This window comes from Myxocyprinus asiaticus, chromosome 4 (assembly GCF_019703515.2).
Source record: "Myxocyprinus asiaticus isolate MX2 ecotype Aquarium Trade chromosome 4, UBuf_Myxa_2, whole genome shotgun sequence".
NCBI classification, from domain to species: Eukaryota; Metazoa; Chordata; class Actinopteri; order Cypriniformes; family Catostomidae; genus Myxocyprinus; species Myxocyprinus asiaticus.
The window spans coordinates 24,197,897-24,222,421 of NC_059347.1; the positions used below are offsets into that span (position 1 = coordinate 24,197,897).

The following is a 24,525-nucleotide window of genomic DNA, read 5'->3' on the forward strand; positions in this document are numbered from 1 at the left end:
TCCAGATATATTATATCTCATAACATTTTGCTTCTCAAGTACATTTATTTTGTTTTAAAGATATTTTCACTGGAAAACAAAACAAAAACACTAAATCAGAAAATTATTTTTGCAGTGTGTTTTGGGGAGAGGGACTTACCAGTTTTTAAGGCAAATATAAGGTCATCAAATTCCTGTGATTCCTCATCTTGTCCCAGACTAGTGTTGATGAATCCCCCTTCTGTGATGAAGGTCTCATCCTGAGGAGTCTGTTTGAAAACACTGCTGGGCTGACTGCTAGGCCTTAGAGAAGCTCTCTCCCAGTCTGCAGAGATCTGAACACAAATGCAGATGCAAACATATGAACACAGACACACTTAAAACGGCACAAAGACAACAACAAAGTCAGTTGAAGTTTTAGAGGGCTGAAAGAAATGTAAATATTGTTAAATCTTTAAAAGCTTCACTACATGTGACGTCAAAATGAAGTTTTGATCTTGTTTGCACACCTAGTCTGGGTTGAAAGGGATGACATAAATCAGCCATGAATTCATGAGAGTGTCTGGTGCCTGGGTCATTCAGAGGTTACGAGGGCTTAGATGTATAAAGAGTTTTATTAGGATGGGTTTGAAGGGTAAACGAGAGTTCACTAGCATTTAGACTTCCAGTACTATTGAATTCAGATATTGCAGGGATGAGATTTATATGTGAGGGTCCACTGGTAAACTGGTTAAGCTGTTACATTCTAACAAGTGTGCTAAGTCAGTCTAATCGCAATGAAATAGATGAATGCAAATAAGAAGGGAGAACATCTAGAAACTAGATAGTAAATGTTGAAGACAAACTTTATGTTGGCTTGACAAAGCCTTGTCTGAAAGTTTAAAATAGTTTGAAGAGTTGGAAGTTTGATGGTCTTACAGTCAGACAGACAGAAGGAACATCATACAGATAGACAGCCAGCTGCAAGAAGTCCTATGCAACCCTACCCCTTGCTTGTTTTTCTGAATGGCAAATTGGTTGCTAGGGTAACCCCATTTGGTTGCTGAGTCAAATGAACAAAACCAGAAGTCTCTATAATGTTCTGGTGCAGAGATATGTGATTTGTTACTTGGTTGCTAGGGTAACCCCATCTGGTTGCTATGCAGTTACCAGGGTGATACTTATCAAGCCTCCTTTCCATCCTGAGTGAAATAAGTCAACCCGGAAGTCTCTATGATGTTCTAGTGCAGCGATATGTGATTTGTTACTTGGTTGTTACGGTAACCCCATCTGGTTGCTAAGCAGTTACCAGGGTGATACTTATCAAGGCTCCTTGCCATCCTGAGTGAAATAAGTCAGGGAGTCTCTACGATGTTCTGGTGCAGAGATATATGATTTGTTACTTGGTTGCTAGGGTAACCCCAACTGGTTGATAGGCAGTTAACAGGGTGATACTTAACATGGCTCCTTGCCATCCTGAGTGAAATAAGTCAACCTGGAAGTCTCTACGATGTTCTGGTGCAGAGATATGTGATTTGTTACTTGGTTGCTAGGGTAACCACATCTGGTTGCTAAGCAGTTACCAGGGTGATACTCATCAAGGCTCCTTGCCATCCTGAGTGAAATAAGTCAACCCGGAAGTCTCTACGATGTTCTGGTGCAGAGATATGTGATTTATTACTTGGTTGCTAGGGTAAGCCCATGTGGTTGCTAGACAGTTGCCAGTGTGATACCAAGAAGGCTGCTTGCTGTTCTGAGTCATACAAGCCAACAATGAAGTCTCTACGACATTCTGATCTTGAGATACCCATATAAGTCAGTGGGTTTTGGTTGCTAGGTTGCTCTAAATGGTTGCTAGTGCATGGCTAAGTAGTTTCCATGATGATACTTGAATACTGATTGCTCACCCAATTCAAACAACTCTCATGTCTGTAGGACATTCTGATCTGAAGATATCCATCTAAGCCATTTTGAATTGCAGTCAATGGGTTTTGGTTGCTAGGGTGCACTAAACGGTTGCTAGGTTGTATGCAGTTGCTAGGGTGTTAAAGTGATGGAGTGAAAGAAAGAATAAAAAGAGTGGAGTGATGGAAAGATAGAAAAGAGAGTGATAGATAGAAAGTGTTATTAAGTAGTTAATAACACTGAGTGATAGTAAGTAGTTTGAATCCTCTAAAGGAGTTATTACAGGGAAAAGTTTTCACACCTTGAATGGGAGTCAATTTAAAATCAGTCCTGTTCGGAAGTCTGGTACGGGAATACCGGAAGTCCGATCAGTAAGAAAAGAGATAGCAACCCGAGTCAGACCAGTCTGAAAGTCTGTGGTGAGTTTGGTGTTTGTAGCTTGAAAGCTCTCGGAGGAGATACTGTTTAAATTTTGGCTCAGAAGAAGAAGAAGAAGACGTCAAGTGTTTTTTTTTAGATATAAGCATTCAATATATTTGACCAGTCAAATACAGCGAGAAGGAATTAGCTGCAGGCAGGTCTTCAAAAAGGGGCGAAAGCTCCAAACTGCCAATAAAGATATACAGAGCCCCTTACCTAACCCTTTCCCTAACCATAACCGTGTGTGAAAGTGACACCCCCTTTTGGAGCTGGGCCCCTACTCCCTTCTAGAGTAACCCCATCCTCTTCTGGAGATTCCGTCCCCATTTGGAGATCTTCGAGGTGCAGCTATACCTACCTGAATACAGCGGCCCCAAAAAAGTATGTGGACACTTTAGTCACTCTTAAAAATTTATGAATCTCATTGCATTTGATAAGAAAAAATAAATAAATAAACCAAGTGACATTTATTTCAAGAAGGATCCTGTAGCACAAGCACTTCACAATATAAGTTTGTTAGGTTTTAAATTATAAAACAAAAGATAACTAAACTGTATGACAACAAGTATGTGGTGGGCAAACTTAGTGGAACCTGTCCATAGTTCAAATTATAAACTACACCTGTGATTAGAGGTCTGCATTCCCGCGGAACTCCCGCAGGAGCCACGGGAACCGTTTAGATTTCTCACGGCGCGGGATTAAATGTATGAGTTGAAAGCGGGAGTGGACGGTACTTCCATGAGTGGTTTGCAGGAGCGGGAGGTCAGAGAATAGCCTGAAAAATCAGACGTGGATACCTTTTTTACATTATTCATTTATGAATGCAAAAAAACAATAATTTTATTTTAGGTAATTTCTTTTTTATAACAATAAACTATATGAAGTAAAAATGTGCACACAGCACGTGCATCAAATTATCAAATTTTTAGAGCAGGCTATGCAGGTAGTCAAAGGAGCTTTAAAAGAATGGCAGACCAAAGTGTGAACATCAAAGGATGTGAAACTAGGACTGGAAAATGGTCAGTTTAGTGTTAAGAAATCAACTTCAGGCAAGTTAGATGGGCGTCATGTCACACGTCATCTGATAATAGCATTAAAATAAAAATAAAATGTTTTTTGTACACTTCTTGTCTATTTGTATGGCTTTTGCCCTATATGGAAAACACAGGCGGGGTTGTGGGAACAGGACAGGTCAGAAGGAAAATCACTGCGGGCAGAGAGCGTGTGAACAATGGAGCAAAAATCAGCGGGAGCGATCGGGATAAAAAAAAAAAAAAATTTTTTTTTTAAAGAAATAATTTAAAAAACTGTGATTACTATGTCAGGACACCTGTGTGAACTTGAGGAAAACTGACTTCATACATCTACTGAAAATCACCTTGAAATTAGTTGGTGAATGGTAATTGCAAAAATAACTAGAAAAGAGTTAGCTAGGTCCGAGGAAAGTTTTTGTAAATGCCACTTAGTTTGAAATTTTATCTAGTTTGCTATTCATACACTTTTGAAAGCGGCTTACTGTAAGTGTCCAAATACTTTTTTGGGGCACTGTACATTAAGTGCTCATTGTATTTGAGCATCATCAATTTGTATCAGGACCAACTCTATAACAATTAGTACACAGAGATAGACGTGAGACCTATTGTACAGTTTAATGGAATTGCCCATTCCAAACAGTACACATAGAAACACAAATACCCACAACTGACTGAAAGAGAAAGCAAGTACAAATCTGTCATGTCATTGCCTTTAAGCATACTGGGTAAAAATGTCTCAATGTTATATGTACACAGACTCCATCCATCTCACCTTTCCTCTCCATCCATCAACTCATAAACTTTACAACTTGATCAATAAAGGTACATCCACTTTTCTCATAAAGCAGCAGCACAGAATACTGATCATGCTAACTTTATGACTCCACCCTGGGACATACATTTCCTCAAAGTATAGAACAATACCCAATTTTAAAAAAGCACTGAAACAATACAATCCTAATTATCATCTTTCACAACTCTTGCCCTCCCTCGATTTGCTTTCTAATAGCAATAGCTTCATTTCCTTTGGCTGGGTGAACTGTACACCACAATGATTTTCCCAGGAGAATGAAGGGAGAGGCCACCCCAGGCACCTCTTTCTGGTACAATAGCCAATCAACAGGCTTGTGATCAGAACAAAATGTACGAGCTGGGTGAATTAGGCACCACCAGGCACCTTGTCATGTCTGTCTGAAGAGCTTGAGGAGACGGCCACCCCTCCAGACCTCTCTTTCCTTTCCCCTCTCCACCAATCACCTCCCCCCACTGACTGCTTCTCGTCTCGAGGCCACATGTGACAACTTTAAGCCAAAAGTCAGTGCTCTCATGAATAAAAGAGGATTACTGCAGTTTTCTGGGGTCAATTTAATTAATAATGTCCATATAGACTAGAGTCCTGCTAAAATATCATAGACATACTCAGCACTGAGTGGACAAATTCATGATCAGAGATGCAGATTTGCAAATCATTGGGAATCTATTGGCGTTAATGGGTTCAACTGCCAAATAAGCAGAGAGGGCTTTGAGACATATAGTGATATTTTTGGGGAAATAAATTAGATTGTCACAAACAATTTCATGGCATTTTCCAATAAATTTTCATGCATGGTTTTTGGACCATAATAATTCCATGGTATTCCTTGATGTACCTTGAAGTACCGTGTACATGAATATGCTAATCATTTTAGTATATTTCAAATTTAGCAAATATCAAAGTGCCATAGTATTACCATCTGAGGCCATCGCTGTACTATGGGGTTACTATTGCCACAATACTTTTTGTAAGGAAGCCTACTGGAGTGATTGTAAGGGAGGAATCTACTCTGTTCAATTGCTATCATTTTTGTTGTTTAAACTTTATTTTACTTTAAATCAAAGTTGCTTTCAAGAACCTTGGAATGAACTTCCTACCTCCACCTGATAAGACCATCTTAACCTTCAAGAAAGGGCTGACACCGTTCTTCTATTAGCAATAAACCCAACTCAAAATCATACATTAATTGAAGGGCTTCCAGTTAATACATTACAAAAAATATATATAAATAAATAACCATAGCTTGCTTTTTAAACTCTGCATTGAAACTCTGGCTCTTGAAAGATAAACTGCTTTTGATCTTCCTCATTTTAAGTCACTTTGGATAAAAGCATCTGTAGAACGATTACATGTAAATCTCACAAATAAAATAAGCGAGCAGAATTCTAAGGACAGCTTAGCATACGTTTTGCTGTTAAGATGGTGAATTACGGAAACTGAAATATTTATTTTGTAAATATCTCATCTGAAAGACTTTCTTGATCTCTGCCCATATTTCCCAGACAGCCTGTGCTTCCACAGTCCCCACCTCTTCCCTCCTTACCTCCCTGTACACTCTCTTACCGGATCTGTGAATAGTTTACACTGAGGCCTCAGTGGAATGTAGGCTTCTACACCAGGCCCCTTACATAACAGTATTTACTGTCTGTGTATGTGTCTGTAAGTGAGCTGACTCAGTGAACAAACAGAGCTCTCAGAGTCCTCTGGCTGAGCCTGAGAATGATAAATAGGTAGTTATGCAAACACACATACAGCTAAGGGCTACTAAATTAATGTTCGTACTAGGACTATGAATTTGATGAATTAATTTAGTACAATTATATATACAGTATATATAGTATTCCTACAATTGGATTTCAAACTTAAGACACCACTTTCATCTCAATTGCAAAATGGATTTCTGACTGTATAGGTCAGTGACTTTAGATCAGTGACAATCTTACTAATCTGAAAATAAAAAAATAATATCAGCTATTGATTATTAAAGCCCAAAAACTTGTTAGACATTAACTTGTCTGCCACATTAATGTCTTAAATTATCTTTATTTGGTGGGTTGTCTTTGAAAATATTGATATAATAGCAATTGATTTGATTAATAACCATATGCACAATATATTATGCAATTAATTTGATTAAAAATGTTTATGTATTGTCCTAGTTCATACTCAAATACAAGTACATGTGTGGTATGAAATGCTGCATGGTTTTCAATACTCATCAGATGCTGCTGCCTCATGAAGTGGTGTTGTTGATAGTGTAAAGCAATATAGCAACTTTTTCTGATAATCATTTCTCAAAACTGAGTAACAGACGCACCTCTTCCATGGCACTGATGAGGTTCTGTGTGGACTTGCTAATCTCTCCTCCCCCAACTGTATTAGCTCCGCCACTCTGGTACATAGAGTCTGGGCTGCCGTGACCATTCATCTCCACGGTGTAGGTCGCCTTAGCTGGCCAGAAAAGCTGATTATGCATGATAAAGTACACGGAAAACACGTACAGACCCTGAAAAAGATGAATCACAAGTCAGAAGAGCTAATTTTAAGCTGTCACATCAGGCCTACAAAAATTACTTTATAATGTGATCCTAAACAACTGGGATTTCTTAAGGTATGAAAGGTCATGCTATGGTGAATCTAGCTACCCACACAGAATCTGCAGACTGTTTTTTTTTTTTTTTTTTTTGTGCTGATTTTGGGGGGAAATTATGAATTTGGGAGAAATTCTTTAGAATGAATTCAAACAAGGGTACAATATGTGAAATGGAACTTACAGTACTAAAGTCTTATTGGTCATGACTACTATATTCACAATATAGCACAACCTTGAGTTTATGTGCCTTATTGCTTTTATAACAAAAACACTTTATATTTAAGGACACCATTTTTTGTTGTTGTTGTTGTTAAAATGTTATTTTACTAAGCAGTCATAAAATGCCTTTCCACTAGAAGATGTAGTCCCTGACATGTAAACCAACTGAGTGCTAAGGTTAACATCTGGTCTTTGTGAGTGCTGCACAGTGATATACCCAGTAGCTAGATAAACAGGGGTTTTTTTTACATCATAACTGTTACTATATTGTGTATTTTAGCACAGGTGAAATGCTTCATTTACCAATCAGCATCCAGGTGATCTACCAATTTATTTATTTTTTGGTCATAAAAAAGATCCTGAAAATGCTGAATGTAAAACTCTCTGACATTTCAGGAAGTAATCTAAAGACTCCATTTGTTAGACATTCCAAATGTGTTTACAACAAAACAAAAAGAACAACCATCTCCAGTTACTCATTAGGTCACAAATTCCACATGAGATTTTGTGACCTCATGACATCATTCCCTTCCATTTACATCATTGTCACTAAGGTTCTGGCCAATAGTAAATGATTTAGCAAATCAGCACCCAACTGAACGTTGCTGTACACACAGAGATGACAAATATCTCATGAACACCAGAAATCTCGTAACAAAGGTGAAACAGAGAAGAGAGAAAAAATGCTGAGCTCATGAGAACATAAGGGATGTTAATAAATAAAGAGAGCTGCTGGGTCTTACGAATAGTCAATAGCTGTGATATAAGCACTTATATTAATTAACCCTTCGCTAAGCTCCACCCCCCTTGGTTACCGTTGCTCGCTCTAACAAGCTCTGCAGAACTCCCATTGGAATGAATGAGAGATTGCCGTGAACGATGCGGTTTTTGGCAAAATATTCTCATAAACGGAATGGGTAATATTTTAATGTGGGCTGGTATGAAGAATGACATTGTAATGCATATTTATCCGAAGTTTTTTGTAAAACAAATTGTTAAATTACATAGTAATTTGATTAAAAAATGTGGAGACTCTGAATCAGAATCAAGGCAAACAATTATTAGTCACTTAAAAAGAGAAAAAAAAAACTCATTTAATAGCAATTACACATCTAATAACATTAGCATTAGTGAACAGAGCTGTTTACATCATTTCATAACACACTCAATTTGATGCTGTGAACTGTTTATTTACTACCGCTTTTACTATGACTTGAATCAATACATAAATTAATGAACGTTCAGTTATTAGCTTTAATTTCCTTTGGAGCAAATGTAGGTGTCGTTGCAGATGTTATGTGTTCATTTGGGAATGAGGGCTGACACAGTTTAATCCATAACATGCCCTCCTCCAGATTTATTAAAAAATCATGTCACTATTACAAATGACCTGGCAACAACGTTTTTTTTATTGTTATATATACACAGTATATATATATATATATATATATATATATATATATATATATATATATATATATATATATATATTATTATTATTATTATTATTATTATTATTATTATTATTTTGATAAAATCCTTCTTAAAAGTCCTCAAACACACATTACTTCTATAGGCTATCATTGGAAAATAGCAAACGCATGTCAGAGTAATGGCGGCAGGGCAACAGTTGCTAAGACAGGATTAGTCAGAATCACTTTTAAGGCAGGGCTTAGCAAAGGGTCAATTACATAATTTAAATGGTGTGGAAAACAGAAGGGATATGAAAATAACCCTCACAGTTTTGAAGCTTTCAGCTATCGTCAAGCTCATATAAACACTCTCAAGCTTGCTTTCCTGAAATAATGTTATGATACTCATTACAATTAATATGAATAAAATTGCTCTGGAACCCATAAAATTATTAGTATTTTGGAGAAGCATGAAAGAATAACTGAAGAATTAAATAACTTTCTTTCTATAATGAAAACATTTTCATCTATAATGCACCACCAACAAAGGCATAACCATGTTTTTGTTTTGTTTGTTTTTTTGACACAGTACTGTGGTAATACCAGGGTTATTGGACAAGTATCATGGTAATGCCAAGGTATTTTGTTTTTAATGAACCATGGAGTACCATGTAAATTCCATAACATAAGAATATAGTAATAATTTTGAACTATGTTATAAATCAAAATATCACTTGACATTATTAATAAGGTTGTTGATTTAATGTGTCAATTGAGTGTGATTAATTCTAAATAACATGTTAAAAAAAAATGAATGCAATTAATCATGCCCCTGACCTGTATGTAAATTCTGTAATAAGGAACACCCCTACTATCAGAGCAATTCAAGATTGATGTGTCACATTGATGCAGTAGGGGTCAGTCAGCGCTCCAGCAGTACAGGCAACTGGCCTCATCAAACCAATGAGCAGCCATCTCAGCCTTCCTAAGATATGCTTTTGTGCTCAAAGAAAGCTGGACTGAGCTGGGATCTCGAGAAGGTGTAACAGATCAGATGGATTTTTCAAAGTTATAAACTACATTTAACTTGGCACATTGTCCTAAACACACAGTGCTAAGGACTAGAGGCGCTGAAAACTAGTAAAACCAGTAGTGGGTGGGTGAGCCAAGAGAAATAATCTGAACTGAGATCTGAAAACTATTTCTTTATTCAATTTTCATTTTTTTTATTTTTTATTTATTTTTATTTTTTTAATGTTTAGCTAATTCTTTCCAGCCAGGGGCATATATAGGACATTTAGCTACAAAAGTTGTCTATTTTAAGAATATTTAAAGATCAATCAACAATATTTGTGTTTGAGTACATTCAGAATGTATTTTATTTTATTTTACATGCGTAACATATGAAATGTTAGGAGGCCTTGTGGCTGAGAACAGAAATTTAATATTATACAGGGATTCAGGGGATGTACCCTAGATATTTTTGGAAATTTAAAAACAGAATAGACATTTTATCCATAGAATGGACCATTTTTGTAATCTTTTCCTAGCCCAATTTGCTACCATGTCTTTGGACAGATGAAAATGACAAATAAAAATGATGGAAATAGGTATTGTCGTAATTAAGTTATTAGTATATTAGTAATTAACATTATTTTATCTTAAAAAGAAGCAGATGAGGTTTAAAGTTTTAGGAGCATATTTTAACATCCAAAAGTAGCTTATTTATGACGTCACAAGCTGCTTTTGATGCAACGAATAGAAGTTATAATGAATAAAATAATCAATTCATACATATGATATATTAGTAATTAACATTATTTTATAAAAAAAAAAAAAAAAAAGTGGATGGAGTTTAAAATTTTAGAAGTTTTGAGAGAATATTTTATCTAAAATAATTTATTTGAGAGGAGTTTATGCCGTCACAAGCTGCTTTTGATGCAACAAATAGCAGTTATAACGTATACAATTTATAATCAATTCATACATATGATATTTGTTAATTAAAAAAAAATTATTTAAAAAAATAAATTGGATGGAGTTTAGAGTTTTAATAGCATTTTAACATCCAAAGTTATTTAATTCAACATAGTTCACCCCAAAATAAAAATCACAGACAGTCAGCATAAACATCATGACTATCTGTTCTTTTTGGAGCTTCAAAAGTCTGATCACCATCCACTTGCATTTTGAGGACCTACTCAGCTGAGATGTTTTTCTTCGTTTGTGTTCAGGTGAAGAAAGAAAGTTATACACATCTGGGATGGCATGAGGGTGAGTAAATGATGAGAGGATTTTAATTTTTGGGTGAACTATCCCTTTAATGAACAGGTAAGAAGTTATTTAATACCTATAGCCTAATTTATACAGTTCATAGCAATCAATTCACATATGACATTTGTTCCAAATATTTTATTAGACAGGGAAAATAAAGTGGTTGAAGCTGCATGATATGGGATGCCCGTCAACTGAACACATGTGGCAAGTCTCATCGCCTCATTGGGTGTTTACAGTATAAATAGATTCATTACAATGAGAGTCATCTATTTATTTTTTATTTTTTTAGCTGCTGTTGTTTTGAAAGCTTTGATGCTGACATTGTCCAGCCCAACAGCTTCTGACGTTAGCAGTTTGTGGTCAACGCCTACAAGCTTTTGACTGTTGGTGGAAAAGGGGCAAAAGACAATGACTGGATGACCCAGACCCACCCATGGCTATGCCAGTGAGTAAAATGTGATGCAACCAAAGTGAGATGCTCTAAAAAGGTCCATCTGGCGCATGAGTACATAGACCAACAATTAAAAGTAGAGCATTGGTGTGCTTGCCAATAATAAGGTTCTGTTCAATGATATGGAAATAAAACAAACAATATTTTGACACTTTTTGTATTGCCTAAATGCTTTACTTGTCTGTTGCTACAATAAATGTATGTGATGTAATGTATTTGAATTTTCTGAATTATTTATTATATATTTATAATTATTTTAATGATTATATTCTAAATTACCTTTATTTGGGGGTCTATCACAATAAAAATTGATATGTGAATAATTTCGATTAATTGAGATTATTGGCACATCATGTAATTAATAAATTTCAATCGATTGACAGTCCTAATTATTACTGTACCATGGTACCACCACAGTACTTTTTTATAAGGGACTGAAGTCATTTTCTTTAAACTTGAACAAAATGTTTAGAAATTGAACGGCATCCAAATTAAACGATTATCCAATGCTCAATAAAGCTACTTTGGCTCACCATCAATTGTAAAGTAAATAATGGATGTCAGCACACACACAGCTCTCACAAAAATAGAGTATTGATTTCAGGCCTAATTTATAGGCTTTGAGTGGGCAGTCTATGCTTCACTGAGCAGCTTTATCACTGCTACCTAAAAGAAACACAAAAGTCCAGAGGCCAGAGCAGCATGCTCAATTACTTCTGATAGTTACATAACTGTCCTCAGCTCAGACAAGAGAAGTGCCATTTTTACTATCTGAGATATGAGGGAAATGGGCTGACACAATACATCTTTTGAGAAATGGAGTGGAAGAAAGAGACAGAAAAAAGAGCCTGAAGAATGGCCTTTTCCAGTATTTCTATCTGTGAAGCATGAGAATAAAATCAACTGCTCATTCTCTCCACAAAATAACTTTTTTTCTTGTTTTTATTTATCTTTAATTTTGCCAGTTTTGGTCAGAACTGTGGTATTTTCCACACCCTTACATCTGTCATTATGACAAAGGATCTATTTAAAGAGCTTTGGATTATTCAGGAAGTGTGGGGTAAATTGGATTGTGGTAAATTTGTAAGTGTGTTTCATTCTTCAAAGCTGTCCCATCAGCACGTAATAGAGCAATGCTACATCATATACCTGCAAAAGACTATAGCATCTGGCAAAATAAATAATTGCAACTGCAGTTTAAGCAGGATGACCCCAAAAATATTTCTAATGATGTGTTCAAGAGTATCAAGAGATGGGTTTATGCTTTGACACCACTCTCTCTTTCATTAGTCTCACATCCTGAAATCAATCAACTGAAGCTATTATGAAGCTGTTTTCAGCACTTCCTGATCAGGCAAATAGTAGCACAATCAAAATTATATTACTGCATTTTAATTACATTTACTGCAACAGCCATGGATTCAAAAACAGGACAATGACTGAAAATTAGCATCATAGAAAAACAGCTCCTGTGAAAAGAGGCACTTCGGGCTTGATTGTTGCAAACAGACAGACTGGAAAAGAGGGAAATGTGCAGTGAAGAGAATTTCACAAAAACACATTTTAAGTTACTTTATTGCAAAGTAATTCCTAAAACAATGAAAGAACAAGTTGTATCAACCTTATACCAACAATGCTACTGTCAGTGTGCTCTTCCATTGTCTGTATGGGCCTCCCACATGTTTGTGCCAATGTGCACTTGGAGGAGGTCATGTTTTGCTGTAGGCACTGTTGACATTTTCATGTGGGCATTGGGAGTTTCAGTCAAATGGAATCAAAATAAGATTTTGGTGCTATTTTTTGGTGCTCTTTCTAGTTGAAGGGCAACATTTCCCACTTAGAACTGTGGCATGTTTAGGCTGTGTCAGAAAGAATAACAGCTTATTTGACCCACTAGTCAGTCGAACTTCAGGACAAGCCGTACATAAGCAGAACAAAAGAAGTTTTTGTGTTTAACCATGTTCTTTTTTGCTGGGTTTATTTGTTGTTTACCTAACCCTAACACTAAGATAAAATAATTATGGGCAGGAAAGCACTGATGTTGGTGATTTTATCTAGTCTGCTTTTGGAAAAGGTTCCTAGTCTTGTTTGGCAAAAAATTACAAAATTTTCTGGCCATCTGAACAACAAACCCATGTTGTTCTTGGTGTTGCAGATTCAGTGGCGCAATGGCAACATGCCTTTTAAGACAGATTTAGCTGTTATGAGATATTAAGAGTAAATTGCAGAACAACCCTCTGCTTTAGAAAGTTACTGCATCAGTACTGTTTTAATGCTATATGTTGTTCATTTACAGAGATATGTTACAACACTGTAAAAAGTGAACGATGAACAGTTTCTGCTAGGGATGTGCACGGATAGTCGACATTCTGTTAACCTTCAATACGCCACTATTCGTATATCAAAATCACTATTCGGTTATCTTACACGTGCTATAGAGTTCTTTAACCTGACCTGAGCTCGACGAGTTTTGACAAACCGTCAGGTTTTCTGGCTGGGTTTGGGTCAGTTTTTAAAGTATAGGGCGAGATAGGGGCTGTTCAAACATGCTTTTGTGTGCATCTGTGCTGTTTTTCATATATTATTAAATATTTTTCATATAATAATGATATGATCATATGATGCACATTTTTAAGGTTACCTGGGAACACATCACATTCAGAGCTCAAGACAAGAGAAAAAAGATAGGAATGTGCAATGACTAAATACCAGCATCTGCATACAAAGTCACATCAAATTATCAAGAGTTAAGGTCCAGCAGCCTGATATGTAACACTTTATCTTACAATTAACTACAATTCTGAGTGAAACATTTAAACTTTTGTTACATAACGCTGCAGAAATGGAGCCTACTTGTACTGATTACATAGTTGTTAAGGGAAAAGCATCATTGGACTGGCTCATTGGGCCCTAAAGTTAAGATTACCTTTATCAAGTAATCTTCAGTGTAGACTAGAACTTAACTAATGCACTTAAACTCTCCATCACTAAGTCTAACTGAATGCAATTCCAAAGGTCAAAACTGACAACAGGTCACAAATTTGCACTCTTATCACTTGCACTCTAACACTGAGTTGCCTGGCAAAATACATCAGAGATAAGATTAGATTGTGGGTTTGGGAATACATACAGAAGATAGAACAGTCTTCATAATTGCCATTTCTCCAATACACACACTTCCAATAAAATAAAATAAATAAAATGAAATGAAATGAAATAAAAAATACATAAATAAAAAAATCAAATAAAACAAAACAAAACAAAACAAAACAAAATAAAGCCTTATAGCCATGCCAGTAAATAAAATGGAAAAAGGCCATGGACATAGTAAGAGTTAAGTTACAGAGCAAGGGACTGATTCTGAAAATAAACAGGTGATGACATCATAATTACTGTTTTACACTTTATTCATGTCATGATGTAGTGACTAAAACATATTATCTTGTATAACTGTATTTTCCAGTTGGCTAAAGAAGAACTGATATTTTTAAAAAAAGATCACTGGCTAGGAAACCAGCAGTTACTTCATGTCACATCTGTACTGTGCGTTCTTACCAGAAAGATGTTGAAGATGACAAGGAGGATCAGCATCCACAGGTATCTATAGGCCATATGCAGTCCAGCCCACAAACACACCAGTGTCACCAGAGCAAACAAGTACAGCATCATAGGAACCTCTGAAGAGCAAACATCAAGATGATGTCAGTTAGTTTCGGTTTGAATTCAGTTTGCATGAACAAACACAAAAAGTGCACAAACACACTTTTCATGCAAAACATTTCACAAATAGAAGTTAGTTAGTTTTCCAATTATGAAACAATAGACAGATTGTTCAAAATGAAAACAAACATATTTGGACACTTTGTGGAACATGTCCAAAGCTAATATGATAAACAACACCTGTACTACCTTTGCTAGGACACCTGTGTGAACTTGAGGAGAACTGACTACCTACATAAATTAAAAACCCCCTTTATACCAGTTGGTTAAAAGTCATTGCAAAAAAGGCTCAGCGAGTGAAACAAATTAATTAGAGAAAAGCTCTAGCATTCTTTGTTTGCAGATGCTACTTGCTTTGATATTTTTTTTTAATTTAATGCGATGACAATCAGACATTTTTAAGTGGGACTTTTGTGTCCAAATACTTTTTGGGGCCACTGTATTTCTAGAATATTCATCTGTTTTCATATGCATAGATGCTGACTGGGCTGTTTTATCTTTCTGCTCTATGTACTAGTGCCAGCCCTGAGCTAAGCATCGGTGCTGTTTTCAGTTATAAAGTGAGTTGGCCTGGCACAGAACACTGCTTCAGTTTTTCCATTACTCAGGACAAGGCTTTCACATGCAGCCAGAACCCTTTAAAAAGCTTTTGCTTTGACACAAGAGTCATGTGGGCATGTTTATTGGCCCAGGGCAAGAGTCCAAGATGTGCTGCTATAAAGTAAAAACAAACAAACTAAAAAACAAAAGAGAGAGAGAGAGAGCAATTAAAACGAGTTGTCTAATTAAGCAGGTTTTAGTCCAGAGACCGAGCTGAGGTGAATGAAAGCAGCCATGGGTGCAAAGTGCTTGGCCAGAGAGTGCCCTTTATGGGCAAACAATGCAGCCCAGTGCCAAGAGTCTCTCAAACTTATTGGCTCAAGGACCTTAACCAGACTGAGTGTTTTATTTTAACACTGACTAAGACTTTAACTGCTGAAAAATTTTCTCATCTTGTGGATGTGGGATGAATAATGTGTGTTGCATACACACTTTACTTACACATACACTTTGGTAGTTTATAATCTGCCAAGAATAATCTCATATCCAAATCGGCATACTGTAAGCAGTCCTCACCACTGTGTGCAACCTCCTAATACAACAGTTTACTCAAAGACATGGCATCATGAAGTATTTGGATATTTGGCTAGTTAAGCCACACCCTAATTTCTTTGCATTTGTTAACAAAAATATCAACCAAATGATGCTAGACATTTTCTTAGAACTAAATACCATTTTCTTAAACATTTTGCAATTAATTTAACGAGTTTACCTCAAATTCCCACAGGTGTCCTAGCAGAGTAACTACAGGTGTAGTCCATCACATTAACTATAGACATCCACTTGGTTTGACAGCCAGAAAGTGTCCAAATACTATTTGTCATAATTTTGAACAATACATCTAATGCTTTATAATTTGAAACCTTTAGTGATCTTTCTTTTAAAGGATTTTAAATCGATTTGATATTTGATATTTTGTCATGTACTGCAAAGACATTCATAGATTTTTAAGTGTTGCTAAAAGTGTCCAAATTGTAAATACCCTAATAGCTTGAAATTTTCTTTGTATAACCAGATGATCAATCGTCACAATTGCATGCACATTCTTACACCGATTATGCTTGATAAGCCAATATGTAAAGGCATTGTAAAGGCCTTGAACTGTTTTACTAAAAACCAACTGGCACACATAGAATTTTATCTATGTTACTTCGATTTCGCTCTGCATGAAGCCTAAACACTTTTACCAGTACCGGCTTGTCCAAAGTGTTGAGTGCATGCCTGTTTACATGTTGTGTATGCCTGTTTACAATAACGCAGGTTTCCATGTTGATGTTTTTATTTATTTATTTATTTATTTTTTGCTTTTTTTAATATGCTTTGACTACGCTAACAACTTTTGCCCACCCCCAATGCGATTATGATGTCCATGTAATACTCAAAGTACACAGTCAGGCAGAGCTGTGGCTGATAATTAATGGAGGGGGAGAGGCAGCCTGTGTCATTGTTTCTTTTCAGCAAGCCTTATTTGCATCCACTCACCTCATAAACCTCCTGAGAACCCCATATTAGTACAGCTCCTGAATGGAGAACAGGCTGACTCACCCATCATGTTCCCCTTTCATTACATCAACAGGGACATGAGCCCAGCTGGGCACTCCAGTTCTCCAAACAATGGGAAAAGTACAGACCTGCATCACTCTTTTTAAAAAGTGTTTTCAGCCTTTATTTGATTTGGAACTCGTTCCCTACATCCATTTGCCCATGATTGTTCACAGCGAGGACTGGGAAATTCAGGAAATTCACAAACGGCATTAGAATATTAACATCATTCTTTGAAGGAAGCACTGTACTGGACTATTAGAGGCAACACGGCAACAGGTGGTCTGCCAATTATTATTTCATTTCAAACTACTTTTGTGAAAAAATTAAAACATGAGTTAAACAAAACTGCAATATCCTACAAAAGGAATAATTCACCCAAAAAAGAAAATTCTGTCATTAATTACTCACATACATCCACCCTTGTTATCATCAACAAAAGAATCAATAATGATTATCTTAATGGCTTTGAGAAGTTTGTAAGTATGTAGATACATTTACATGGTGCTACAACCCTCTACGGACACACTGGAGAATTAATCGCCACTGGCTAGTAAATTTTTGTTTATATATATATATATATATATATATATATATATATATATATATATATATATATATATATATATAATGATTATAATTTGGGGTTGCTTCAACTGGTCAGGTTTACGCTCAGCAACGTTATGCAGCAATAAAATGAAGTCAGCTGAGTACCTGAATATACTGAATGACCAGGTTATCCCATCAATGGATTTTTTTTTTCCTGACGGCACGGGCATATTCCAGGATGACAATGCCAAGATTCCTCGGGCTCAAATTGTGAAAGAGTGGTTCAGGGTGCATGAGGAATCATTTTCACACATGAATTGGCCACCACAGCATCCTGACCTTAACTCCATTGAAAGTCTTTGGGATGTGCTGGAGAACACTTTACGGAGTACAGTGAATCTTGGTATTGTCGTCCTGGAATATTCCTGTGCCATCAGGGAATAAAAATTCCATTGATGAGGTAATCTGGTCATTCAGTACTTTCAGGTACACTGAAAGTGACTTCATTTTATTGCTGCATAACGTTGCTAAGCCTAGACCTGACAAATTGATGCAACCCCAGATCATAACCATTATTTAAATCCAAATAGCATCTTTCTTTTTTTTTTTTTTGGCCAGGCAGTGTAAATATATGTGTGTGTGTATATATACAGTGCATCTGGAAAGTATTCACAGCGCTTCACTTTTTCCACATTTTGTTATGTTATAGCCTTATTCCAAAATGGATTAAATTAATTATTTTCCTCAAAATTCAACAAACAATACCCCATAATGACAACATGAAAGAAGTTTGTTTGAAATCTTTGCAAATTTATTAAGAATAAAAAACGAAAAAAATCACATGTACATAAGTATTCACAGCCTTTGCCATGACACTCAAAATTGAGCTCAGGTGCATCTTGTTTCCACTGATCATCCTTGAGATGTTTCTACAACTTGATTGGAGTCCACCTGTGGTAAATTCAGTTGATTGGACTCGATTTGGAAAGGCACACACCTGTTTAAATAAGGTCCCACAGTTAACAGTGCATGTCAGAGCGCAAACCAAGCCATGAAGACCAAGAAATTGTCTGTAGACCTCCGAGACAGGATTGTATCGAGGCACAGATCTGAGGAAGGGTACAGAAAAATTTCTGCAGCATTGAAGGTCCCAATGAGCACAGTGGCCTCCATCATCCGTAAATGGAAGAAGTTTGGAACCACCAGGACTCGTACTAGAGCTGGCCGCCTGGCCAAACTGAGCGATCGGGGGAGAAGGGCCTTAGTCAGGGAGGTGACCAAGAACCCGATGGTCACTCTGACAGAGCTCCAGCATTTCTCTGTGGAGAGAGGAGAACCTTCCAGAAGAACAACCATCTCTGCAGCACTCCACCAATCAGGCCTGTATGGTAGAGTGGCCAGACGGAAGCCACTGCTCAGTAAAGGCACATGACAGCCCGCCTGGAGTTTGCCAAAAGGCACCTGAAGGACTCTCAGACCATGAGAAACAAAGATTGAACTCTTTGGCCTGAATGGCAAGTGTCATGTCTGGAGGAAACCAGGCACCGCTCATCACCTGACCAATACCATCCCTACAGTGAAGCATGGTGGTGGCAGCATCATACTGTGGGGATGTTTTTCAGCAGCAGGAACTAGGAGACTAGTCAGGATCGAGGGAAAGATGAATGCAGCAATGTACAGAGACATCCTTGATGAAAACCTGCTCCAGAGCGCTCTGGACCTCAGACTGGGGCGAAGGTTCATCTTCCAACAGGACAACGACCCTAAGCACACAGCCAAGATAACAAAGGAGTGGCTATGGGACAACTCTGTGAATGTCCTTGAGTGGCCCAGCCAGAGCCCAGACTTGAACCCGATTGAACATCTCTGGAGAGATCTGAAAATGGCTGTGAATACAATGTGAAAATGGAGCTTGAGAGGTCCTGCAAAGAAGAATGGGAGAAACTGCCCAAAAATAGGTGTGCCAAGCTTGTAGCATCATACTCAAAAAGACTTGAGGCTGTAATTGGTGCCAAAGTTGCTTCAACAAAATACTGAGCAAAGGCTGTGAATACTTATGAACATGTGATTTTTTTCGTTTTTATTTTTAATAAATTTGCAAAGATTTCAAACAAACTTCTTTCACGTTGTCATTATGGGGTATTGTTTGTAGAATTTTGAGGAAAATAATGAATTTAATCCATTTTGGAATAAGGCTGTAACATAACAAAATGTGGAAAAAGTGAAGCGCTGTGAATACTTTCCGGATGCACTGTATATATATATATATATATATATATATATATATATACAGTGCATACACTGGTGGCTAAAAGTTTGGAATAATGTACAGATTTTGCTCTTATGGAAAGAAATTGGTACTTTTATTCACCAAAGTGGCATTCAACTGATCACAATGTATAGTCAGGACATTAATAATGTAAAAAATTACTATTACAATTTGAAAAAAAAAAAAATAAATAAATAAAAAAGGTTCAGAACGTCTTTAACTACTTCAAAGAGTTCTCATCAAAAACATCCTCCACGTGCAGAAATGACAGCTTTGCAGATCCTTGGCATTCTAGCTGTCAGTTTTTCCCACAAAAGCTCAGTGGGATTAAGATCTATAACACTCTTTTCCAATTATCTGTTGTCCAATGTCTGTGTTTTTTTGCCCACTCTAACCTTTTCTTTTTGATTTTTCTGACTCAAACTTCTGATTTTTTGACTTTTTCTTTGAAATTCTTCCCATAAGGCCTGCACCCCTGAGTCATTTCTTTACTGTTGTACATGAAACTGGTGTTGAGCAGGTAGAATTCAATAAAGCTGTCAGTTGAGGACATGTGAGGCGTCTACTTCTCAAACTAGACACTCTGATGTACTTATCCTCTTATTTAGTTGTACATCTGGGCCTTCCACATCTCTTTCTGTCCTTGTTAGAGCCAGTTGTCCTTTGACTTTCAAGCATTGTATAGCCTTCATTCCTCAAAACAATGATTGACTGACAAGTTTCTTGAGAAATCCATTTCTTTTTTGCCATTTTTGAGCTAAAATTGACCTTAAGACAAGCCAATCTATTGCATACTGTGGCAACTCAAAAACAAACACAATGTTAAGCTTCACGAAACAAATAGCTTTCAGCAGTGTTTGATATAATGGCAAGTGATTTTCTAGTACCAAAATAGCAATTTAGCATGATTACTCAAGGATAAGGTGTTGGAGTGATGGCTGCTGGAAATGGGGCCTGTCTAGATTTGATCAAAAATGACTTTTTCAAATAGTAATGGTGCTGTTTTTTACATCTGTAATGTCCTGACTATACTTTGTGATCAGTTGAATGCCACTTTGGTGAATTAAAGTACCAATTTCCTTCTGAAACAGCTAAATCTGTACATTATTCCAAACTTTTGGCCACCAGTGTCTGTGTATATATATACTGTATATTAGTTTTCATAAATATGATTTAATGCAATATAGTATGCAAGATTGTACATTTTATTTTCATATTTCACTTTTGATACTTTTAATCACATTTTAGCTTGTGTACAAATTTCACATTCTATCAATTTATATGATGTCATGAATTTGCATCTTTAATAATGATACAAGCTGTTGTCACTGTTTGAAATTTCATACAAACTGAAAGGTTGGGAAAAAGGTTGGAACCTAATGAAAATAGAATAATTATATTATAAAAAAATAATTTAAGTGTTACTACTTCAAAACTACTATGCAAAAACAAACAAACAAACAAAAACCTTGCATAGATTTGTTAAAGTTTTGGGTTTGTTAAATTCTTTCATATTTACAGTGTTTTGTGAAGTTAAAATATTTAATAATGTATGATTGTGCCTTTTAAATATATTTACATATTTACACATTTATTACACTTACTAAATTACTGCATTTTATAACTTGTTTGTTAAACTTTGTTTATATGCACTTGTGCGATTTACATTGAGTTTACACTGATATGTATAACAAGAGATAAATTGATACTGTCTCATTAAGAAAATGGCTGCGCCGCAAGCAAGTGTTTAAGATTAAAGAGAATGAAGCTGCACAGTTGTTTTTCCCTCATCCGTGCAATGTATGATTAAAAATAATGTTTATTTTTATCTTTTTGATCACCAACTGACTGTAAATAACAGAAAGAATTTTAAAAGAGACATGAAATGAAAATGGGGTGCATGGGTCTCGTCTTTTGATACAAAATACAAGGAATGAAGCAAAAGGAAACTTTAACTTGTATAATATGTATGACTAGCTTGTAGAAATATTTATTGTACATGTTCTCAAATTCAAATCTACAAGCTCTCTAGTTTTGCAAAACTTTTACCTTCTAACAGAAGTCCAACAGGCGTGTTACTGGTCTATATCCTTGCTTTAAAACTAAGAATGTTGTGAAAACAGTCAGTGGAAAAGTTTAACCAAAGTCAGAGTTGACGTCGTTAAATGAAATGTCAGTGACATTTCAAGGCTCAATTAAAGTGATGGAGACAGCGTGATCACGACAGATCCGGACCCACTGCAGCCAAATAAGGTAATTTTCCTTCAGGGTGCGTGCTCACGAGACAACACGCTGTAAAAGATGAGGCTGAAACCAGCTTCCTAATTGCTGGTTTCTCATTCAGTAAAAGGATTGCAATGCTCAAGTTCTTCTTCACCACTACACAACTCAAGCTCTGGCGAGGAAAATCTGAATTTTTATTCACCAGTAGCTTATAAAATTCATATTTTAGTCACATAGCATGAAATCTGGTCGTATTTGTGAGTGATTAACTCGCTATTTAGAGGGCTGTGATAAAACGTTATTATATGCCAGGCTTATTATAAAACACAAAATTTTATACCATATGCAACATGTGCTCTCTGCTCCATCTATATTAACTATGGGGTCCATGGACAGAAAAACATTGAAGAGCCCTATATTAGCTGAATTTGTTCTAGCATATGACTGGAATGCATCACATTTTCCACCAGATGTGGACAAACCACATCTAGGGAGAAAGAGAGATCGGGAGAATATTCATCAGTTTAACCTCCACAACACAGAACTTCCCTCGGTTACACTTACTGAATCCCTGATGACGGCAAACAATCAGGCAAGCACCTGTGGCCTTGTTCGTGCATGCAGCCTCCTAATCAAATTAAGCCAAGCAAACACCCTGCAAGTCCAAAAGAGATTTCAAGTAAATTCTCAAATTCTCAAAGCGTCATCGCTGATAGGTATGCAAACACAAAAAACAAAAAAACAAAACAAAAAACAGCAAATGTGATTTTAATTGGCTTTCATTAGACTGAATGAGTGTGAAGAGAATCAGTCCAATCCAATAATGGGCTTCCTTTAGGGACAACACTTGCTGTATAGAACATTCTGTTCTGTCCCTTCAGCTGCAGCACTGTCCCATTGCACTTCACCATCAAAGCTAATGCACAACATTAACATCTGTTCTGTTGGCTGGAACATGGCTGGTTGGGGGTCCATTGATGTTAATATGGATCAGATAACACCACTGAGCACAAAGACAAGCACATGCATGACTGAAATGTCTCTGTGGCATGCCAGTGGAGGACATGCCAGTTTAAACGGGAAAATGTTATGATAGACTTGGCAAAGAAAGGAAGGCCAAAAATTCCTCATTAGATAGACAACACATGGCACAGGGCCAAAGTTTAAAAGTTAAAATTAAAGTGCCATGGCCATCTAAGATTTATTTTTGTGATGTTCCAGTTGCTGTTTGTTTTACTGACACAATTACTAAAGAAACTAAAATGACTAAAGAGGTGATATTTTACAGTGTTCATCATTATACAGTGTAACATATGTGCAGGGCCATAACAATCTTAAACACTGTTGGGGATATGTCCCCTGGATTTTTCAGTAAGTCTCTTCAAAAGTTCCGATAAACCCCTGCAGCAAATTTGCCACTCATTATTTTCACATGCAACTGAGCTTTGAGGCAAACTCTTCATTGTTGCTACAAGTTTGCCACAGAAGTGTTTGCCAGCAGCTGCAAATTCTCTACTGTTGCCAAAGGTTTGCTGCAGGTTCACCTCTACCGGTGAAAAGCTGAAAACTTCTGGCAAACATTTGTGGCAACTCGCAAGCTCATTTGCATGTGAAAATAATGAGTGGCAAGTTAAACAGTGGTCAACCAATAGGGGGTTTTCATGGATGAATGGAAGGTCAAGGACTAGCATACAACTACTGAGTATAATAAATGAAAAACATGTACTTGTTGTGTAATTATTTTGCGGAGATGCCTATAAAGGCACTGTTTTGTAAATTGTATTAGTATTGTATTTAAAGTTATATTGCTATTGTAACTAGATAAGCAAAGTTTGTCAAGATAAATTTTGATGTTGGCTTGATAAATCTTGGCCTGGCAGAAATTTTGAAATTCGAAAATTAGAATTCTTTTGACAGTAGTAGTTTAAATAGTCTTGGTCTGTTTGAACATTCTTTCAATGTAAGTCTATGGGATATTTGACTGCTTGCTACGGGAAAATTTTAAGTCAGATCAGTTAGAAAATACATAGCACTCTTAAGTCAAAACAGTTTGAAGGTCTGTATCAAATTTGGTGGATGTAGCCTGAAAGCTGTAGGATGAGTTCCATTAAATAAATTTCAGTCTTTGTTTAGGGATTTAAAAAAAAAAAAATAATATGTTTAAAGTGTACAACAGTATGTTGGCTTTTTCAAGCCAACATAATGAAAGACCACACTGATGAGTGCAGTTTTCTTTCCTGTGTTGACATATCCTGCTGAACAAGAAGTTGAATTTGAAGGTGGGACATATCGAAGAGCTTGTTGTCTCTCTCTCTTTTTTTTTATTCTTTTTTTTTTAATAGCCAGTAGTCTTTAGTCTACATTACAGGTATGAGGGGGAGGGACACTCTCATTCTAGAGAACATTTGATTGGACAAAAATTTGGATATGCCCGTGATTCAACATGACTCATCAACATTTTATATTGGTTTTATCAGAAGATAAAGACTATACATTTTAAATGCATAAATCTACTAAAAGTTAGTTTTGTCAATGATTA

The 24,525-nt window shown here is 36.3% G+C and overlaps 1 protein-coding gene across 2 annotated transcripts in view; it reads right to left on the bottom strand.

Moving 5' to 3' along the window:
* LOC127436647 (adhesion G-protein coupled receptor V1) overlaps nt 1–24,525 on the bottom strand; it is a 214,255-nt gene that overhangs the window by 735 nt on the left and 188,995 nt on the right. For both annotated transcript variants that reach the window (XM_051690924.1, XM_051690913.1), the window contains exons 86-88: nt 14,639–14,760; nt 6,449–6,637; nt 140–314 (exon numbers count right to left, since the gene is read on the bottom strand). In XM_051690924.1, coding sequence (XP_051546884.1) covers nt 140–314; nt 6,449–6,637; nt 14,639–14,760 — 486 coding nt within the window. The remainder of the gene's footprint in view (nt 1–139; nt 315–6,448; nt 6,638–14,638; nt 14,761–24,525) is intronic.